Below are 23676 nucleotides of genomic sequence, written 5' to 3'. Positions count from 1 at the left end.
TTGGCCTCTCTCTCACACAGCTGCCAAGGGAGAGGCTCGGAAGGAGGGAGGAACCCATGGAGCCGTCAGTTTTTTGTTTTTTGTTTTGTTTAAGTCGACATCTCACCCTGTCACCCAGGCCTAAGTACATTAGTGCCATCATAGCTTATTGCAGCCTCAAAGGATCTACCTACTAGATTAACGTGATCCTCCCACCTCAGCCTCCAGAGTCACTGAGATTACAGGTGTGAGCCACTGGGTCTGGCTAGAGGTCAGCTTTTAAATTCATATGGACCTCAGGTCAAATCCCTGTGGTATCTCTTACTATCTGTGTGGTCTGGGATGGGTTAATTAACCTCTCTGACTCAGTTTTCAGATCTGTAAAATGTGGGTGCCTAGCTTAAAATACCGTTGTGAGGATTAAGTGAAATAATGTTAGTGAGAAACTGAGCCTAGTGGCTGCCTTATAGCAGGTATTCAGTAACTAGTTCCCACTGAGGATCAGATATTCGTGATTGATGCTGGGCCTCCATATATGATGCTTATCTCTTACTGCAACATCTTCCCCCTCCTTTTCTTTATCTAATTCCTATTTGTCCTTTAAGATTCTGCTCCGAAACCATCTTTTTCAGGAAGCCTTCCCCTAAATCCTTCCCTCCCCAAGATGGGGAATGGTTCCACTTCAGAATATACTGCAACTGTCTGTCTACTTGCCTGTCTTCCCCCTTGAGACTGCAAATTCCTAGTGTCCTCGAGGAAAGACTAGATCCCATCTAATTTGTATATCTTCTGCATCTTTGGTGCTTGGGATGAAGCAGGTACTCAAAAAAAAAAAAGTTTATCAGCTGATTGGACAAATAACAGCATGTCTATCCAGTCTTCCTTTGTCAGCATATTGAACCCCACTATGTTCTGAAGACTCTAAATCAACCCATAGCACAGAGTGCTAATACATCTGCCCCTCACAAAGCATTAGCCTAAGCTAACCACATCAATTTTACCATCCCATAGGATGACACCAAAAGCATCAGTGTCTATATCCAGCATCTCTTGAAAACTGCCATCCTTAAGTGCAAAATAGAGTCCTGAAAAAAGAAAAAAAGAAACTGCCATTCCCCTTTTTTTTCCCAAATGTGCCATCATATTTAAGTTTGTAATGTTGTCTTAAATTTAAAAAAAACACACACCCCAGACCCTAATTGAAAATCATTCTAGACTAAAGTGTATGGTTCATGAGGGCTTAGACACACATGCCAGCCAGTATGCCTTCCAAAAGTTCTTGTGCCAAGTACCACTTCGAGAACCTAACCAATTTTCCTAAGAGAAGATTTGTAGAGGAAAATAAATATATACACAGTACGTATACTGAAAGTAACAACATTTTAAAGTGCAAGCTCTTAGGGTTTATGGGAATTTAATGTCTTTTTGATTAAAAATATCAACTTTCCATTTTAACTGGAAGGTCAGGGAAACATTATTCTATTTTGCTAATTATTGTTTTCTACAAGGGAATTTTTCTGTAAGTATGAAGGATAGGGATCTTTTTTTATGTCTAGTGATAAATACAATTAACTCAACAATCAAATACTGCCTATTGCAGTATTCATAATACACTGGAATTCAAGTTTGAAGTCAATATTTGAATAAACGAATGTCTTGGGAGGTTATTGAAAATATTTGTATAGGTATCTCTCAAATGCCTATATATGGATCTCTGGGAAAAGTCGCAAAAACTATGTATTTGCTATTCCGGCAACTGCTATTAACTTGCTCATTGTTCAAGAATTTCATATTACTTTAAAAACATATGCCCAAGTAATCACAAACAGGTCTCAAGACAAGATTACCTGATGCATAGGTATCTAAGGATGAAAGGACACTGTAGTAGGAAACTCCCTCCTGCCACAGTAGGAGGGACCTCACTTGTCATGGCTCCTGGAACATGGGTTGAGTCCTTCTCATCATGGTCTTAGTGGCTAAGGTTTGGGGAGATGAGATGTCCTCTTAGCATTCTAGTACCTCACTGGAATTCAGAACTCACTTTTTCTTAATAGAAACAATGATGCAATTCAGTGATTTACAGGGGAGCAAAATATCCAAGTAGAGGACTTTTCTCAACTGCAAACACCATCTCACCTCCTCAAGAGTCTGAAAAGTTCCCAGTTAACAATCATCACCTTAGAGCCACCATTAAGAAAGATAGTATGCAATAGAACTTTCTATTGTTTTATCTGTCATTACAGAATATACACTTAAGCTCCAGTATAGGCAAATCAGAATAATAGAATACAGTATACTTGTCTAAGAGTTAACCATCATGGCTAGGATTAATTCTATAAAAATATATCCCAGGCTCCAAATAATCTTTTATTAAAGTCTGTTCATGTGTTTGGATCTGCTTGAAGTGGCTCAGGGAAATATATATGTATGTAAGAATAAGGGGCTGTATTGTTTGTTGGTTTAAAGAAGAAATAAAACTAGGATAATCTGAAACAATAAATTGGATTGTATGACAAGACTACACTTACAAAAAGAAAAATCTTGAATAAAGGTTGAAATACCTTTATATCCATTCCTTCATGAATTATGTTTTTGGAGAAGGGTGCTTTAAAATTTTTTTTTAATTAATCAAGCTGAGAACTCTTGGAGGAAGAAAAGAAGAAGGGAAACCATGTCCTCTTTTTCTAGTGGTAGTATTGTGATTTAGCCCATTCAACAAAATTCTAGAAATGTCTGTTTCTAAACTTTCATTCAGTGAGTTCCCTTCAGAAGTTGGGTTATGGAGGACAGGAGGGATGTGGCTATGCTGACCATTTAGTGGAGAGGATGGAAACAAGCTTGGAAGGGAGGTATTTAGGCAGGACTAACAATTTTGAAGATCCTTAGGACTCTATTTTAGGTTCCACACGCATCTTTCTCTCTTTCCTCCTGAGCTCTCTCTGTCCCAGTGATCTGGGAACTAGTCCTGGCACACTTAGTTCTGGTGCCCATTCATTTTCTCCCTTTCTCTTTCCCCTGCTCCCTCCCCGTCTCTCCCTGCATCCCTTTCCTACTTCTACTTCCTACCCGACCCCCTACACCCCACTGCTGCCCCCGTGCCTGGATAATTCCCACTCACCCTTCAGGCCTTGGTTTGATTGTCACTTCCTTAGAGAGAACCTCTACAGCTCCCCAAATGAAGTTAGGTTTCCCCATTATTTGTTCCCATAATATCTTGGGCTTTGAAATACTCATCATGTTTGTAGGCATTTGTTTAAGGTGTGCCTTCCTGGCTAAACTGCAAACTACAAGAGTGCCAGCTGTGGCGCAGCTCTAGCACCTAGCACAGTGCCTGACCCGTTGGAAGTCCTCAATAAGTAGTCATTAAATGAAGTGTTGAACAAATGAAGAACATATGATTGAGATAAAACAGGACATGGAGGTATTTCCAAGTGAGCTTCAGTACAGGGGAGAACATAGTGCAATACCACAAGGCATATGTGGTACATTCCTGACTATTAAATCCTTACGTTAAGAACCTCCAGATGAGGGAAACCGGGTGCGGTGGCTCACGCCTGTAATCCCAGCACTTTGGGAGGTCGAGGCGGGTGTATCACGAGGTCAAGAGATCGAGACCATCCTGGTCAACATGGTGAAACCCCATCTCTACTAAAAATACAAAAAATTAGCTGGGCATGGTGGCACGTGCCTGTAATCCCAGCTACTCAGGAGGCTGAGGCAGAAGAATTGCCTGAACCCAGGAGGCAGAGGTTGCGGTGAGCCGAGATCACGCCATTGCACTCCAGCCTGGGTAACAAGAGCGAAACTCCGTCTCAAAAAAAAAAAAAAAAAAAAAAAAGAACCTCCAGATGAGGGAAAGAAGAGAGGAAGGAAATGTGGCTGCCAGAGAGCACGAATCTTAAAAGAAATTCATACTTGTCATTAATTTAATTTGTTTAGTCGTATTACTAAAGATTGGCTTGGAATTTTAAATAACTTTAAAGAATGGCATGGAATTTTAATTTCTATCAAAAGAAGGCATGTTTTTACAGAATTTAAAACACTGCCTTAGGCCCAGTGTGATGGCTCATGTCTCTAATCCCAACACTTTGGGAGGCAGATCACTTGAGGTCAGGAGTTTGAAACCAACCTGACCAACATGACAAAACCCCGTCTCTACTAAAAATTTAAAAATTAGCTGGGCATGGGGGTGGGTGCCTGTAATCTCAGCTACTCAGGAGGCTGAGGCAGGAGAATCACTTGAACCCAGGAGGCTAAGGTTGCAGTGAGCCAAGATTGTGCCATTGCACTCCAGCCTGAGCCACAGAGCGAGACTCTTTCTCAAAAATAAATAAATAAATAAATAAACAAACAAACAAACAAATTAAACTAAACTAAACTAAAATAAAATGCTGCCTTAGCTCACTACTCTTTTTACAGGATGGAAGAAGGTGGTAATCATACCTATACTATAAAGAATAAATCTTCATGTATCCCCCACTACATAAAAAATAATAAAATTAACAGATTACATTGGTGTAATTCCATAAGAAATAAAAAAGTATCCTTGTAAGTGACTATCTTGTAGATGGTAAGTTCCAATTATTTGAGTCCTTAAATATGGTTATCCATATCTATTCTCCACTGCATTATTTATACAGTTCAGTCATCTCCCTGTCTAAAACTGCAAAACTTTCCTTCCTGAAGAAATAAATATGCTCCACAACTAATAGGAGTTATCACGAACTCACAGTATAACTTGTTTTAATTAAAATATATTTCCAATCTGATAGCTGACATTGTGGAAAAGTTTTGTCCAATATCAGTGATCACATGCAGCAAGAAAACATGTAATACTCTGGCAAGTATGGGCTGGACAAACTCTTAATTGAGACTCTCACATTTCAGACATCCTTTTGTTCCCTGTGCCAAGCCAGAATAAAGGTTTTATCTTAATCCTAACGGATCTGACAGGCATCAGTTTTCACATTAGCTTACTCCTGGTCTTCTTTGAAGTGGAACTCCCTTGGGTTTTGAGCAGAGAAAGCACCTTTCCAGATAAAGAGCTTTCATGATGTCAAGGCAATAAAAGACTCCAATAAAGCAAAACCATCAGCATGGCAGATCACACAAGAGCAAGGGAGAACCAACTATAAGCCTTCCTAATGACACACGTGCAACATTCTGGGCCTCTCTGAGAAGCCTACAGCCAAAGGATTATGTGTTTAGTGGTAGATACCTGACTTTTCCATGAAGTATTTAAGAGCAAGAGCCACATATGTCCATGGGCCTTAAAGGAATAAGGAGGGTGGCAGATGGAGAAGGGCATTGTACCTACCTAGTCCCCTGCTTTGTTCTATACAGTTCTCATATACACTGCTGCACTTGGAGTTTCCAGGCTGCATGAACAACAAATTATGAAACGTTTACAAACATCATACACATTCATAAACTTAAAAGAAAATACTAGTAATAATCCCAGAAGAATATAGCAGACAACTTCACTTTCCAACACAGGAAAGTCTAAAAGATAAGAAAAGAAAACTGATATTTTGGGTGAACAGTGGACACTCCTCATAGTTCATCACTTTGGAGCTGCAGAGGTGGTTCTGATTAGGCTGGGGGGTGCGGTTCTAAAGGCTACCAGTGTCCTGTGTCCTAAGCGTTACTGCTTCTGCTTGAGAAGTCACATTCCAGAACTCAGTCCAAGTCTTGGCCAGAAAGTGATTTTCAGGACATTGCTATAAACATTGGCCAGGTAGCCAACCTCTTTCTGACTCTGAATTGGTAGATTGGATCTCTGCTCTACTCAGGTTTGTGCCAGGCTCACTTCTCAACCTTGAAAGTCTCCTTCAAAGAGCTTCAATCATCCCTGTACATACAGCTTTCTTCAGCAATATACTGCAGGGATCCACTGATGCTTTTGAGATGGGCAATACCTTTAGAAAGATTAGTTTGGCAGCACTGTGCAGGAGGGTTTGAAGGAATGAGATTGGAGTCAGGAAAGGGTCTTTCAGAATCATCTAGGCAAGTGAGGACCAGGACTCAGAGGCAGTGGAAGCAGAAAAGTTTGGATGGACTCAAAACATCTTTTCATGGTAGAATCTTACGTCTTAAGACTGAACTGATATGGGCCCAAAGTGTGAGAAAAACAGAAGATTGCAGATTAACGAAAGACTGTCAATGCCATTAATAAACATGAGTAAATCAGTAGAGAAATGACATTTGAAGTCAGGGAGAAAATGCTGAGTTCAACCATGCTATAAATAAGCAATGCAGTAAAATGTGGCATTACAGCTAGAGAGATACAAAACAGCTGAAGACAGAGAATGTAGAGCAAGTGTATACACAGGTGGACAGCTAGAAGCAAAGATAAAGGCCAACAGAAGAGCCTGGGAGAGTGCTAATGCGGTAGTAAGGCAGGGCTTGTGTTTTTATGGGAGGAGATGAAATAAATGATAACATAAAAAGACAAGGTATGATTTATTTTGAAACCTATCAAAAATAAGATGGATCAATGGATGATAATCAGCTACATATGTAACAAAGCAAATATAATAAAATGTTAATTGTAGAATTGAGATAGTGAGTATGTAAGTGTTCACCGTATAATTCTTTCAAACAGTCTACATGTTTTAAAATACTCATAATAAAATGTTGGGAAATGTGAAAAAAATGAAAGGAAAGCAGAAACTAGAGTGCAGAAAGAGAATGATAAGATGGAAACATTTTGGAAGCTTACAGAAGAGGTCTCAAAAAATAAGAGGTGGGGCTAGGCGTGGTGACTCAGGCTTGTAATCCCAGCACTTTGGGAGACTGAGGTGGGCAGAACACTTGATGCCAGGAGTTTGAGACCAGCCTGGCTGACATGGCAAAACTTCATCTCTATTAAGAATACAAAAATTAGATCAGCATGGTGGCACGCACCTGTAATCCCAGTCACTTGGGAGGCTTAGACAGGAGAATTGCTTGAACTTGGGAGGCAGAAGTTGCAGTGAGCCGAGATCATGCCACTGCACTCCAGCTTGGGTGACAGAGTAAAACTCTGTCTCAAATAAATAAATGAATAAATAAATATAAAAAGATAAAACAAATTAAGAGACAGAAGTCTTAGCCAGAGCAATCAGGCAAGAGAAAGATATAAAAACATACAAATAGAAAAAGAATAAGTCTATCTTTCTTCACTGACTATATGATTCTAAAACTAGAAAACACTAGACTCTGCCAAAAGGCTCCTAGAACTGATAAACTGCAATAAAGTTTCAGGATACAAAATTAGTGTACAAAAATTAGCAGCATATCTATACACCAATAACAGTCAAACTGAGAGCCAAATCAAGAACAGAATCCCACTTACTATAGCCACAAAAATAAAATAAAATAAAATAAAATACCCAGGAATATAGCTAACCAAGGAGGTTAAAAACCTCTACAAGGAGAACAACAAAACACTGCTGAAATAAATCACATATGACACAAATGAAAAAGCATTCCATGCTCATGGATTGGAAGAATCAGTATCATAAAAATGGCCATACTACCCAAAGCAATCTACAGATCCAGTGCTATCTCAACAAAACACCAACATCATTTTCCCCAGAATTAGAAAAAACTATCCTAAAACAGTTGGTTCATATGGAACCAAAAAAAGAGCCCAAATAGCCAAAGCACTTCTAAGCAAACAAAACAAAGTCAGAGGCATCACGTTATCTGACTCCAAACTACACTATAAGACTACAGTAACCAAAACAGCATGGTACTGGCACAAAAACACACATATAGACTGATGGAACATAAAAGAAAACCCAGAAATAAAGCCGCACACTTGCAGCCATCTGATCTTCAACATCAACAAAAATAAGCAATAGGGAAAACACTCCCTATTCAATAAATGGTGCTGGGATACATGGCTAGCCATATGTAGAAGAATGAAACTGGGCCCTTACTTTTCACCATGTACGAGATGGATTAAATATTTAATCCCTAGCTGCACTCTCACAGGCAGAACACCTGAGTCTGCAAACTCCTTTCATCTGTTGCTTGGCCAGAGTCTGCAGGTCAGACTTGGCAGCCTATCTAAAGAATTTCCAAGCACAGCAAAGGACACTAGCAACAGAGTAAACAGACAATTTTAAAGAATAGGAGAAAATATTCACAAACTATGCAACCAAAAAGGTCTAATATGTATAATCTACAAGAAACTTAATTCAACAAGTAAAAAACAACCCCATTAAAAAATTTAAAAGCAGGTAAATTTCATGAACAGACATTTCTCAAAAGAAGACATACAAGCAGCCAACAAACATATGAAAAGATGCTCAACATCACTAATTATCAGAGAAGTGCAAACCACAATGAGATACCATCTCACACCAGGCAGAATGACTATCATAAAAAAGTCAAAAATACAGATGCTGGCGAGGCTGCAGAGAAAGGGGAATGCTCATACACTATTGGTTGAAATGTAAACTAGTCCAGTCACTGAAAAGTAGTTTGGAGAGTTCTCAAAGAACTTAAAACTGCACTACCATTTGACCCAGCAATCCCAACTACTGGGTATACACCCAAAGGAAAATAAATTGTTCAACCAAAAAGACACATGCACTCATATGTTCATTACAGCACTATTCACAATAGCAAAGACATGGAATCCACCTAAGTGCCTGTCAGTGGTGGATTGGACAAATAAAATGTGGTACATATACACCATGGAATACTATGCAGCCAAAAAAAAAAAAAGAATGAAATCAGGTCCTTTGCAGCCACACGGATGCTGCTGGAGGTCATTATCCTAAGTGAATTGACACAGGAACAGAAAACCAAATACCACATGTTCTCACTTATAAGTAGAAGCTAAATATTGGGTACCCCTGGGCATAAAGATGGTAACAATAGACACTGGGGACCACTGAAAGAAGGAAGGAAAGATGGGGCAAAGGCTGAAAAGCTATCTGTTACTGTACTCACTGCCTGGGTAATGTGATCATTCATATCTCAAACCTCAGCATTTACCTTTGTTTTTACCCTTGTTAACAAACCTGCACATGTACCCCTTGAGCCTAAAATAAAAGGTGGAAAAAGAAAACTAAAACTAAAGTAAAATAAAATAAAAGTTGAAATTATAAAAATAAAAACAACAAAAAAGAAGAGGGGTCAAATGTTATAAACCAGATGCATAATACTGAAGAAAGAAATAGAATTAGCAATTAAACTACCAGTGACCATTGTAAAAGTAACTTCCATCAAGTTGTCAAGCAGCGTTCAGATCTTCCAGTATAAAGCAGATGTTAATGCAAAGACAGGGACAATGCTTTCTAGAAGCTGGTGGGTGAAAGGAAGATGACAAGGAGGTGGAACATTATTAGGTTGGGTTGAGGGAGTCCAAGTTCTTTGCAGGCAGAAGGAACAATAGAGAAGGAGTGAAGATTGAGACAGAGGTAAATAGACAGAACTAGGGCATAGAGTCACGGGGGTGGGGGGCGGTGTTGAATGAGAAGCACAAGGAAAAGATTAGCTTTGGATATATTTGCTAAGGAAGAGAGGCCAGGAGAACTGAGGCAGACTTAGAGCTGTGGAAGGGTTAAGCTGAGGATAACATGTTGGATCGCCTCAGTTTTCCCAGTGAAGTGAGATATGAGGTCATCTGCTGAGGCTACAGTTGGGGAATTAGGTGTAAGAATGATCTAGTGCAGCCTCTGTAGTTAATCACTCTCTGGCTCTGTATTTAAGGAAGACTGGACGTTTTCAAAACTAGCATTTGGAAATCCTCAAAGTAAATGCTCTAGTGATAAGGGCAGAATTGCATTGCTGGTTCCAATAACAATAAAACATTACTTACCAAATAGCACAACTTTTCACACCGTATGGGGCAGTAAGCCATATGTTCCGTGGCTTGAACTCTGATCCGCACGTCGGAAACGCCACCTACTGGTGGCTGCTTCCCTGGAATTTCATTATAATATTCATGATCTTCTCTCTCCTCAGCTTGGCTATCCACACGCACCTCCTCACTGTGAAGGAAAAAATAATCCTCAAGAGGCTGGGCAAAAATTCAAATTCTGTAAGGGATGCAAGGGGATCAGAACCAAGCAAATCATCCTGAAAAGCTTTGCATTCATGTTTTCAGTTTATAGCTATGCTTAAATGATGTTAAACATCTGGATGGAAGCAACCAGATGGCTGAGTTGTTTAGCTTTCCATAGACAAAGTGGGGTAAGCAAACAGAAAGTGCCAAGGGTGATGCTTTTATGTCTCCTCCTGTGATAAAAATAATGATAATAACAGCATATGAAATCCCTAAATATAAGACATTTTTGTTATAAGATCATAAAAATACAAAGTATTCTTGAGTATCTCCAGCACACTTTGATTGTTCCATTTTGGAAATGATTTTCTCAGAGAAAATTTAAATATTGTTCTTTGGGTAGAGGGCTTGTCCCAGTTTATAAAACCAAGATGAAAAAAATAAGAGAGCTATTGCCAGCTATCTTGTCTGTACAGATCTGGAGGAGTATATGGGATTAATAAAGAAATATTAGAACCATATGTGGCAAATGCGCAGATTTATATAAACATGGAATTGTTTTTAATACTGAAACATGCAAAACAAACAAATAAACAGACTAACAGATTTTTCTTCCAAATTGGAATCAGAGAAAGTTTCTTATTTAAAAAAAAAAAAGACTAAATCAATCAAGTCTATTTGGATTGAACTGCTTCAACTGAAAACTCACAGTTTTGCTGGGTTCATTACATGTCAATAAAATGATAGAACTAAGACATAAGTGCTATCCTGGGAAAAATTCAACAGCAAGGCTTCCTGGTAAGCCCCTCTCCTTTGCTACCCTAGACCACTTCATAAAGGGAGATCTCCAAACCTCTTATTTGTTGATACACAAAGTGACATACTGGAGGAAAATGCACTTTAAAGTGCCCAAGAGTTTTGTTTCTCCAGCATGAACTGTGTGAGCCAGAGGAATCACTGCATTCCACACTTGGTGGAGTCTGACAGGCCTGAAAGTGATCAGCTTTCATTGCAGACTTTCTGTGCCTTAGAACAACCAGATCCTTGGGTCCCGTCATGTTCCACTCCAACCACAGTTTAGCTGGAGCCTATCTATTTACACTGCAAACCAACTAACAGGAATTCCTACAATAGACATTTGATTCTTATTTTGCTCTTTGTTCTTGCTGGTTTTTTTTAAGCTGTTATGCAAAGGATCTGGGGTTGAAACAAATCTGAGTTTACTGATGTTTATTATTTTGATTTCAATTAGTTAATTCAAAGCTCTTTACAGTGCTAGAGTAACAGAGCTAATCTTTTCTTACTTTTTAGTGAGAAGGGATCTACTCTCTTAATCTTGTTACAAAGCAAGGGGAAATAACTGGATATATATGAATGGAAGGAAAATATTATTTTGTACTGAGACTGTGTCTTTTTGCAAGAAAAAAATTATTAATTTCATTAGTCCATTTTAAAATGCCACCTTAATGTTATATACACACACACATACACACAAATAAATAGATATATACAGATACATGCACATATACATATATTGTCAAATTATTATAAAACTCTTGGCTGACCTTTCACAAGAAGTATTCAAAGAAGGATTTTTCAAGTACTGTTTAAACCGGAGTTCAAAAGCCTGCCCTATGGTACTTATGACATCTTGGGCCATTCCATTTTGGCATTCCAATATGTGACAGGCTATAAGAGGACATACAAAAAATAATATTATAATAAATTTTCAGAAAGAGAAGATTACATAAAGTCAAAGTACTTCAAAAACATGAACTGATAATTGAATAAAAAGGAGCAGGACTATAAGTTCTCTGCAGCCACGAAACAGTATAAAGAATATTTAACCTTTCACATGAATCAGAGAAGAAACATTCAAATCTTACATCACAATATATCAAACACTTACAAATTTGGGGCTCAAGGCAGGGATTTGGACCCACATTTTTATAAAAGTATACTTATTTGACTAATAATGTGACTATTGTTTAACTGCTAGCTCTTGAATTCAATATAGAAGATGATTAGGGCAGTAATCTACAGAGAGGGTGAAGTTTGAGGTTTCATCTTTGTATGGTATGTTACGAAAGACTGAAAAAATATAACTTTCCAACTCCCTTTCAAAAGTGGGGAATGAGCGCTGGTAAAGATAGGCGCTTCGAAATACCCCTCCTCCAGCCACCCGTTTTCCCTGTCATTGCTACTACAAAGCACTGAAAAGTACGACAATCCCCATCTTTGAAATCCCACTAAAGAATTATCTCCAGTAAGCATCAAAAGCAGCACTGGGTGAAGGTGGTGTTACCAGAAGATATGAGAGTTTATATTAGATACTTTTTCTGAGACACGGCCATTGGGAAGGGGCTAGTTTGTACAAAAAAATAAACAAGTTGAGGCAGGGACAGGCAACCAACTATCACAAATGAGTTAGCAAATATGCTGCTGCCACTGAAAAGACGAGCTTGTGGTTAGGGGCTGTAAATTAATCCCCCCTACCTCACGTAACATCGTGCCTGCCTTGGTTAGAATATGGCCTTCCATTGTGAAGATATAATTGATTGACGTTTCCTAACGATGACTTTGAAAGAGTCCTAAAGATGGCTTAAAGACAGAGGCAGTAAGTCTCATGACGGATTTTTACAAAGGAACACTGGGATAACCTGAAGAATCGGGAGATAAGGAAAAGCCCAGTAACGGTTTAATACAGGCAAGAGTGTTGTAAAATCTGTCAGCTATTCTCTGAGAACAGGAAAGCAGGGGAGAGGCAATGAGCTTAAAGGAGTGCATGGAGAATCAGATTCAATACCAGGGAAAGTGTCTTGGGTCTCAGCATTTTGCAAACAAACCTGGAACACATTACTAAAAGGAATATCTGAGGAGAGGAAAGACCACTGTCTTTATGGACTGGTTTAACTATGCTAACTGGGAAGCGTGATTTTATGCTTTGCGTTGTCTTAGAAAAAGTTCAAATTTATTTGAATTAAAAGGCAATTCAGGCCGGGCGCGGTGGCTCAAGCCTGTAATCCCAGCACTTTGGGAGGCCGAGGCAGGTAGATCATGAGGTCAAGAGATCAAGACCATCCTGGTCAACATAGTGAAACCCCGTCTCTACTAAAAATACAAAAAAAAAAAAATTAGCTGGGCATGGTGGCACGTGCCTGTAATCCCAGCTACTCAGGAGGCTGAGGCAGGAGAATTGCCTGAACCCAGGAGGCGGAGGTTGCGGTGAGCCGAGATCGCACCATTGCACTCCAGCCTGGGTAACAAGAGCAAAACTCCGTCTCAAAAATAAAATAAAATGCAATTCATTCACATCTAATGGAATTTGTAGAGCTGATAACAGTAAGCTAAAACAGAACCTGTAACAGTGTTTCTTAGCCTTATGTTAATAATCCTCTCAAGGAGTCTAACACATTCTCATTAAAAAATTCATTTGAGCCGGGCGCGGTGGCTCAAGCCTGTAATCCCAGCACTTTGGGAGGCCGAGGCGGGTGGATCACAAGGTCGAGAGATCGAGACCATCCTGGTCAACATGGTGAAACCCCGTCTCTACTAAAAATACAAAAAATTAGCTGGGCATGTTGGCGCGTGCCTGTAATCCCAGCTACTCAGGAGGCTGAGGCAGGAGAATTGCTTGAACCCAGGAGGCGGAGGTTGCAGTGAGCCGAGATTGCGCCATTGCACTCCAGCCTGGGTAACAAGAGCGAAACTCCGTCTCAAAAAAAAAAAAAAAAAAAAAATTCATTTGACTTTTATTTAAAAATTTTATCTGAACACTTTTGAAAGGTAGGGCTCTCTCTCTCTCTCTCTCTCTCTCTGTGTGTGTGTGTGTGTGTGTGTGTGTGTATGTGTGTGTTGTGTGTGTGTGATGGTGGTGTGGTGGTATTATTAAATCAAACAATGCTAAGGTGTCAAATCTTCATTCTTATAAAGTTGCCCCTTTAAAGTACAAGTTGGATCCTGAAATACACTTAGGAGCTAATTCCAATTTTGAAACCCAGTTAAGAATATCTATAAATATATGTCTTTTCTACTAAAGGAAAACAGTTGGTCTGTCTTTAGACTGCCATTTTATATTGTTCCCATGTTTTTCTCCACAGTAGCTTTACATAGTGACCAACAGACAGAAAATGCTCTAAAAATATTTGTTGAATGAATAAATACTGATTTCTCTGAATCATACCAATAGTTCTACTGCATGAAATTGTCTTTGAGGTTTCTGAAGTGAGAATTGCAGTGAGTCTCTGCAGTGGGACATGTTCTTATAGCCACTAGGTGATGTAAATAATTGCTTTGGTCATTTGCGAAAACAGTCTCCTCCTTGCTAGTCAGGACTCATATCCTGAGATGTAAAAAGTACCCTGGAAGATGTATCCTCCAGTTGAGCCAAGAAAAGCTGTGTTACATTATAAGAAAAGGTAATTCACTATTCCCAGATACGTGGGAGGCGGAGGAGGGAGGATCACTTGAGCCCAGGGGTTGCAGGCTCTAATGCACTGTGATCACACTTGTGAATAGCTGCTCCACTCCAGCCTAGGCAACACAGCAAGACACTGTCTCAAAAAAAAAAAAAAAGAGAGAGAGAGAGAGCTTACATAATATTAAATATGGCTTAAATGATAAAATATCTTCTAACACTAATATGCTAGCAACCAAACCAAATAAATAACATGGTTTTTTTTTTAAAGAAAAGGTAATTCTTTTTTTTTAATCTCATAAATTCCCAGTCCAATTAAAAATTAAAAATGATGTTAAGGCAGGTGCAGTGGCTCATGCCTATGATACCAGCACTTTGGGAGGCTGAAGCGGGTGGATCACTTGAGGTCAGGAGCTCAAGACCATCCTGGTCAACATGGTGAAATCCCTTCTCTACTGAAAATACAAAAAAAAAAAAAAAATTGGCTGGGCATGGTGGTGGACACCTGTAATCCCAGCTACTGGGGAGGTTGAAAAAGGAAAATGGCTTGAACTCAAGAGGTGGAGGTTGCAGTGAGCTGAGATTGCGCCATTACACTCCAGCGTGGGTAACAAGAGTGAAACTCCATCTCAAAAAAATTTTTTTTTTAATTTTGAAAATGAAGTCAAAATCTAAAGTCATATCAAAATGGAAACAACAATTTTGGCAATTTTTTTTTTTAGGGTTGAAGAGACATTGAGAGATAAAAAGAAAGATAATGAGAGAAGCAAGATACTTAAGCATAAATAAATAGAGAACTAAGAAAAGCTAAATTGTACTTCCAGTGAGAGAGATGAGCGAATAGGGCGTTTAAAAGAATTCCATGAAAAGATTCAGATCTGAGTTCAAGTTCAAATTATGCCACTATTTGTGTGCCCTTGAATAAATCACTTTATGGCAGGGTCCCCATCTGCCAAGACAATGGCCTGGGTCATCTTTGAAGTCTCTTTTTGTTTTAGAGAAATCCTACTCATCCTCTATCACAGTAGCTCAAACTCTTTGAAAAGCAGGGCGGCATGTGGGTACACAGAAATGAACGAATCAATCAACCACACCAACCAGCCTCTACTGTTTCTGGCATACCTCTAGGATGTTTTTACTTATCTCAACTTTTCTGATTCTGATACTTTGAGGTTTGGGTCCTATTCACAGGTTGACACTATCAACATAATTTTATGCTTTTCTTTGTACAAGCCTATTACTATTGTATTACTTTATTTATTTTAGAGATAGGTGTCTCACTAGGTTGCTCAGGCTGGACTCAAACTCCTGGGCTCAAGTGATCCTCCTGCTTCAGCCTCCCAAGTAGCTGGGACTACAGGCATGCCCCACCACACCCAGCTTGAGAAGAATAGACAAAAAGAAAAGAAAAACCAGCGGTGCCTGTCTGTCTCCGGGCAAGGTGCAACAGCAGACAAATAGACTGACCCCCTGCAGATGTCCTGACCAGCCCCACCACCTGCAGGGACTAAGCACACATACTCTGGCAGTTCCATTGTTGCCACTCATAGACATGCTACGTTGCTCTGTGAAAACGATCTTTTTTAGGTTGCTCATGGGACAGGATAGAGGTGAGCCTTGAATCACATATAAATATGCCCATTTCCCAGGATTAGAACCAACTCCAAAAGCTTGGCCAAGAATTGCCGAATTTTCAGCTAAAGGGAAAAAAGAAAGACAAGCACCTACATATAAAAATACCCAAGTCCCCAAAAAAGAGGATGACTTTTCAGTGATATGATAACTTTTTTACCAAGGTCTGAGCTTTGCTTTCCATGTCTGGAAGCAGATGAAGGCCTGGATGTTATTCATCCTACCTGTAGCCAAATGGGCTCACACTTCCAGCTCTGGGTATCAAGTACTATACTAAGATTCAAAAGAACCTGAGATACATATCCATCTGTCTTTTTTATTTGGTTATGTAAATAGGCAGTCATAAACAAGAGGATTGAAACTATTCTTAAAGGATAACAGGCCCTTCTTTACTAGTTTTATATATTTTGTAATTAATAGTTTTTTGTGTGTTTGTCTTTTCCTTTTACACTTAGAAAACTAGAGATTTCAAAAGTTCAGCTTTTCAGGTCAACCACCAGATGGTGCTATGGGATCAAAGTAGGGAGTTCTCCATACTTCAGGAAGAAACCTCCGAGGCAAGCCAGCAGTCAGTTCACAGCTAACTAATACCACCAGGACAGTTGTAAGCATGCTTTATAATCATAGACATAAATAAAAATAAATGGGTTCATTTAAGTTGGTTTTACTGGCTTTGGGTTTTGTTTTTTTTTTTTAACTTTCTTCAGAGACCCAGAAGCATAGCCTTCGTATATCCAGGTAGATCAGGCAGTCCAGTCCTCTTCACAGACTAGATTCAAATAAAATATTAAAACATTCCTGGATTGCCACACATATGGAATAAGAAAATGTGGATTTCCTCATTTATAGCAATTACAGGAGCAGGCTGTATTCATCACTAAGTAAACTCAAAAGATTCTTACTGGAACTTCCGTTTTCTACAGAAAAGGCCTTTGATAAAATGAAGAGTTCACTAAAAGGTCCTAGCCATGATGGGAAAAGTGGGCACTGCTCTGATTTAAATGCACCAATGCTAAAAGCAAATCAAGCAAATAGGAGAGTGGGAAGCTTCAGGATTGTCAGCATAAAACTCAGTCTCCTCTGCTCATGTCCACTTTCTGTCAACCATACTCTCCTCCTCATCCCTGCAATCTGGCTCCAGCCTTTATAGGTCCACAGAAATTGAACTTTCCAGGGTGACCAGTGGCCTGTTAATTGCTGGGTGGAATAGCATCTTCCCACCCTCATTCGCCTTAACTCGTTTTAGTGTGTGAGCATCTGAGATGTCTCCTTCAGAAGAAACTTGCTCTTCCCCTTTGTTAGGTAATACTCATTTCTTGACTTCCTCCCCTACCCTGACTACTCCTTAGGCAAGCCACTGTCTCCTGTGGCTCCTCCCACTCCCACACTTCCTTAGCCCTCTTCTGTCTGGGTTCTGCTAAGAAGTTGCAGTTTTTTCTGCACCTGCAGGCCTGGCCTCCTTTCCTTCACCTCCCCACCAGCCACACCCCCAGCCCCAGCCCTACTCCCTGGCTTTCTCTTGTCTGCCATTTTCTCCCGGATAAACCAAACTTGCTAGTTAATTTTATAACATCATCTTTCTGACTTTACTATTTTAAAACATTTTTTCAAGGGTTAGGACATTTTTCCTTTTTATAAATGTAATAAATATTCACTATAAGAGTTTTATACAACAAAAAGGCACCAAGAAGAATAAAAAATTACAGAAAATCTCACTATCCAGTAGTTATCTCAGTAACCACTAGGAACATTTTGGCATATGTCTTTCCCATGTTTTTATAATGTGTATCTACCCCAGAAAAGTCACCTGGGATCATACTGGACACAATTTTCATCACATGTTTTTTCATTAATAGCATTGTGAATATTTTTCCCATGTCATTACTTATTTTTCTACTACTAGCTTTAATTGCTACATTATAGTACATTCTATGAATTCATTTAATTTGCTACTTATGAATACTAAATTAATTTTGTCTCACAAAATAAATCACATACAGAAATGATCTATTTTGCTTAGTCTTTGTACACATCCTAATTATTTCCTCAGAAGTAAAACTACCGGTTCAAAGGCATTTACATTTTTAAGACTTCTGATGCAAATCATCAAATTGCTCTCTAAAATGTTTGAATATAAACTATCTCAGTGTTCAAGAATAATTACTACTCTAAACCACATCTTATCTTTTTTCAGTGTTTGGAATTTGTAGATGAAATACGCTGTCTAATGATAATTTGCGTGTCTTTGATTGCTAGTGAGACTAGACTTTTTTTATTTTTCAAATGTTTCTTGGTGCCTTGTCATGTTCTTTTGTATGCTCAGGACCTGGAATCTGTCCATCCACTTATGGCTGGCTGATCTTAGGAAAACCACCTTATTGTTCTCAACTCCAGTGTTTTCTCCTATAAAAAAAAGGAATGATATGTTTTCACTCCTCCTAGGATTGTTGTGAGGAGGAATATACAGATGGAGTACTGAAAATGCCTGGCACGTAGTTAGCATGCAATAAATGGTAGTTATTTTTCTTTGCCTATTTTTTTTACCAGATTATTTGTTTTTTCTTTTTGTATTTACAAGAATCTCTGTTTCTTTAGTGGCAACACCACTCCACATCACACAGAATAGTAATAATAGCTACCATTTATTGCCTAGGTGCTATAAGCTAGGTATTGCAATATTTGCATTGCATACAGTATCTCATTAAATCCTCAGGAACATCTGATTGCTATTTCTTCATCAATCAAAATATCTAAACAGTCATCAAGTACCATTAGTTCACAAATTTGATTCAAACTTTTCCTTCCTCCTCCAGTGCCATTTAGAACATTACACTGCTGCTTGGGACTAATGAGATGTCCTCTAAATGGAACTCTATAATTCCAGACAGCTTTTCGGTGTTCCAATACCATTATTAAAGCCACAACTGCCAGAAAAATGATCATTAATTTCAGAATAGAAGAATCCATAATAATTTTTATACAGCTCAAAATATCTCATGGCTCCAGTGACCGCCTGGCCAGTATTCAAAGCCCTCCACAATCTGTCTCTAGCCTATCTTTTCAGCTGTGGGATTCCTGCTTCTACTCTTTCCTTTCTCTGCAACCCTGCCTTTACACATTAGCACACCCTGCAAACACTTGGCTGTAAGCTCTCACATTATGCTGCTCTTTCAGCTGTGCCTTTATTCACTTACTCCACAAATCCCAAGCATCTACTATGTTTCAGGCACTGTTCTCTAGGCATCCATCCTTCTCCATGCACATCTTATGGGTTATGTTTCTCCCTCCTACTAAATGATGATACCATGGTGGGGTTTTCCTTCCATAATCATAAATAATTATTTGTGCATTCAAAAGCTGTATCATCACCTCTTTGCAGGTACTGTCAGTCCATGGGCTCAGATTGGGGGAAAAAATTTAGCACTAGAGGGTGTGCAAGCAGCGGGTATGTTGAGAACACAGTGTCTTCTCACAGAGATTTTTATAGCCAAGCTATATAAGAGAGGGGAGGAGGAGACCAAAGAGAAGGAATAAGTGACAGAGACTTTTAAATACAAGAAAATCACCCCATGTTTCTAAGTTATCTTCTTGGACACACTCATTTTGCTATAGAAAAAAGGACGTAATGAGGGAGGAAAGAAAATTATGTTTTCTGTGTGTTATCTCAGTTGTTTGTCCCAACAGTCGAAGGACATATTATTCCCACTTAAAAGATAGGGAAATCAAGGTTTGAGGTTGTGAAACAATCTGCCTAATGTCATACAATGAGATGATGAAATAATTAGGATTCCAACCCAGTCTTTTTGACTCCAGCATCAATCTTATTTCCTATACACAGGCCGATAGCTAAAGAAAAAAAAAAAACTGAAACCTTGATCTGGACTGCTTCTATCCTTCACCTCCCATCCAGGACCTCCCTCAACAGTTCTCATGAATGCCTTCTCAAAAATCCCCATGCCAAGATCTCCAGGGGTCCTCTTCAAGCAGCTCAGCTCTGACAAATGACTCAGGCACCAGAACAAGGGCTTTCAAAGTGAATGTGCTGCATCATAATTTTCCCTGCCTCTCTTGCTTCACTTCAGCAAAGGGACAGTGAAATCCTTCTTGGCCATTCCCCTTAGCAACAACATTAATCTTTGAACTCTTCACCATCATTTACTTAAGAGCAATGACATCCCCAGAGATATTCAGTGACTGATGGCAAAGTTACTAAACATCTAGATTTCCTGATGTATTTTTTTCTTTCTTTCACCCTGTCATTTCCATGTTAAGATAAAAAGCATTGTTGTTCAGAGGACTTCCCAGAAATAGCAAGCAGTGATTATTTAGAGAAGTTGAGGCAGCGATTAGAAGAAGTTGCTCTTTTCTGGTATACTTTGTTGTAACCTGTTCCTACATCCGCACTGCCCCATTCACTAGTTCCTGTCTCTCCTGCTCACTCTTTGACCATTATTCATTCCTCTTATTTAGTGTAGAGCGGGTCCGTTTTAATGGAGTATTTCATAGTGTTTATCGTCTGCTCCTTCCTTTTCATCGTATGGCTGCCATATTCTTTTGGCAAACATTTGCTGAGCATCTACTACGCGCCAGGCTCTGTGCCAGCAGCTGGGCTTTGTCATTTCATTTCTGACAGTCACAATAGCTTCCAAATGGATATCCCTGTCTTCAGTTTCTCCCCAAATCCATCTACTACATCCTGCTGCCAAACCAATCTGTCCGAATTTTACTTTGTAAACAGTACTCTCCACCCACCTGCCCAAGGGATTAAGTTCCTACTTATTAGCTCTCTCATACCTGCCCTATCAATGCCTTTTAGGTTTTTACATTGTGAAGTCCAAGGCGTTCTACTTATTTACTCCCCAGCATCCCATGTGCTTGGTGTCTTATAGCTATAAGCTCTCTAAATTTTCAAGTCCTACTCCATGCTCACTTAATAAATGGGGGCAAACTCCATCCCTGGGGCAGCAGAGGATGTGGCCCAACTAACACGTTCCAGTTAAAGAGGAGAACCAGCCTAACACTCCTCCCTAAGAAGAGTCGGAATGTCCCAGCATTAGGGATAAGACGCAATACTAACCATGTCAACTTGCTAAATCCTGAAACAGGAATTCCCATCAAATCACCCTTCCATTCACTGAGTCATTCAATAAAATAGTTTTTGGGTATCACCTATATGCTAGGCATCCTGATGAGTGCTGGGGAACAACAGCGAGTAAGAGAAACAGGTTCTTGCCCTCATGAAGCTTTTAGCCTAGTAGAAGGGACACATTAAACATATAAACACGTGCAATATATGAGTAAATAAAATACTAGGTTGGGACAAAAGTCATTGCAGATTTTGCCATTAAAAGTAATGGCAAACTGTGGTTATTTTTGCACTAACTTATAATAGAAATGTGGAGTGTTAATGAAAAGAGAAATAAGTGTTGTGATACAGCAAGGTAGGATATGCTACTGGAGACAGGTGGTGCTATCAAAGAAGGTCTCTGAAGAACAGGCATTTAAGCTGAAATCCAAATGATGAAAAGAAGTCAAACATTCAAAGTGATATTACAGGCTCTTGAACAGCAAGGGTACAGACTCAGAACACACACATCCACCAAGGCCAGTGCAGGTCAATAATTTCACTCCTCACTGGCTTTGGTCTTACACATAATTCATTTGTCCAGTGGGGATGTGGCAGCCCCATCATAACCAAACAGCTTTTCTTTTGAGTACACAGATAGATAAGCCTTTGGTTTGTGAATCTTTAAAATGATTTAAATGTCATCTACATAGCTTTTCTACTTTGCTCTGCTAACAGGGCTATTTATTTCCAACTCAAATTTGCATAATATTTCTAGAATTCAGTATAGCACTCTAGTGATACTCATCACTCTGTACATTAAAAATAACTGTTGTTTGCTTTTTAAAGTTGGTATATACCAGCTCTTTAAACAATCTGTAAGTTGCTTTCCATACCTCGTTGATTAACAGGATCTTTAGCTACATAGGCAACGTAGTCTGTAGTGTCCTATAAAAAAAGGGAAAATAACTGCATTTAAAATGGATGAATTGTATTGTTGAAAGATACATATATATTTAGGACATAATACTGAGGCAAGGACTTAAATACAAATGTTTGTATTTAAAGAAAAAAGGAAAGCATTGTAAAAGGGAACATAAACAAATACACACTATCTAGTTTAACAATTATGGAGTCCATGTTCTCTGTCCCTTGGGAAAATAATTTGAAAATTAAAAATTTAGAGGCAGACTGTCATTAAGAATAAAAGCAGATACAGAATATGTTAGGACACAAATTCTTTAAAAATGGCTAGGGGCTATGAGGCTGTCCTGGATGGAAAGTTGAACTATCAGGGATTATGCAATCACAAAGGTGACATAAACTAAGATGTGGCATCATGATTCCTGTTGTCCAAACGTGTATCACATAGATCAGAAAGTAAGTTGACTAAAGAGACATGTTGGATTTTGCGGTTGTTAGCTTGCTTGTGTGCAGTGCAATTTAACTTAAGGAACAATAAAGTGAAAATACAAGGAATTAATTTGATCAATATACAGAAGAGAAAAACCATTTTTTAAAAAAGACAACCCTTGAAAAAGTAAGTTCAAAAGAGATGCACTGCTGATTTTGTAAAAACAAACAAACAAAATGCCACTTGGTAATTCCAGCTTTTATTGAAAACAGTAAGCTGATGAATGATAAGGTTTGAATAATTAAAGATGCTTTTTGTTATCTAAGTTCTCAGGAAAAAAATATAGACAATGCCATTTGCAGATTAGAAGTATGACTCTCTAGAGGGAAGATGCAATCAACTGGCAGGAAATAAAAGCCCATATTTGTAATACCCTCAAGGACAATCACTTAATAACTCACAATGAATCACACAGGAAGCGGATCTCAGAGTCAGCATAACTTGTCTTGGGTTATTAAAAAAAACACACATACACCTAAGTAAATTTCCCTAATGCAAAAAGAAGAAAGTTCTGAAATATCTTCTAAATAAATAAGGCCATATCTATGGGCTTTCTTTTATATGAATTTGGAAGAAAAGCCACAATCGCTGGGGACACTGCCACTCTTATTCAAGTAAAGAGGTGGTCTGATGCCAACCATGCTGTCTGGTAGGTCCAGTTACGGGAAGGAGGCCGTGAGACCTCTTCAGACCTGAGTTTCCTCATCTTCAAAACAGTCTCCATCATTGGTACAGTTCTAAAATTCTATAGCTGTAAACATTCGAGAGAATTTACAGAATGCTAAAAGTAAAGCACAAATAGCAAGGGAAAATATGTGTAAATAGATATAACTTTTTACATACAATGCATTTTTTAATTAGAGAAAGTATATATAGCTGTAGAGGCATTACCAACAACTGTTTTGAAGGCTGACAGATAAAAAACAAGTTAACTGTTTTTGAAAAGAGAGTAAAAATGAGGGTAAGCAAAGGCCAGGAGATGAGAAGGATATTCATCATTTTTGGAATTTTAGAGGAAATCTTGTAGAAAGATTACTATGCTGGACCACAGGGACTTTTAAGTCATCTTCCTACCCTTGTACCCAGTTTGCCGTGAAGCTGTAAATTATCTCAGTTAGTATCCTAAAACAAATATGGGCATGTGTTAGTAATAGTGGTAGTAGTTA

General features: G+C 38.8%; 1 protein-coding gene across 1 annotated transcript in view; it reads right to left on the bottom strand.

Moving 5' to 3' along the window:
• Positions 1-23676, bottom strand: part of SHC4 (SHC adaptor protein 4) — a 138739-nt gene that overhangs the window by 21211 nt on the left and 93852 nt on the right. Inside the window, exons 6-9 of the mRNA XM_003928879.4 lie at positions 21993-22044; positions 11548-11671; positions 9797-9968; positions 5297-5357 (exon numbers count right to left, since the gene is read on the bottom strand). Coding sequence (XP_003928928.3) covers positions 5297-5357; positions 9797-9968; positions 11548-11671; positions 21993-22044 — 409 coding nt within the window. The remainder of the gene's footprint in view (positions 1-5296; positions 5358-9796; positions 9969-11547; positions 11672-21992; positions 22045-23676) is intronic.

This window comes from Saimiri boliviensis, chromosome 2 (genome assembly GCF_048565385.1).
Source record: "Saimiri boliviensis isolate mSaiBol1 chromosome 2, mSaiBol1.pri, whole genome shotgun sequence".
In the NCBI taxonomy this organism is placed as follows: Eukaryota; Metazoa; Chordata; class Mammalia; order Primates; family Cebidae; genus Saimiri; species Saimiri boliviensis.
The sequence above is the reverse complement of the archived record's forward strand: the minus strand, read 5'-3'. Positions and strand labels throughout refer to the sequence as shown.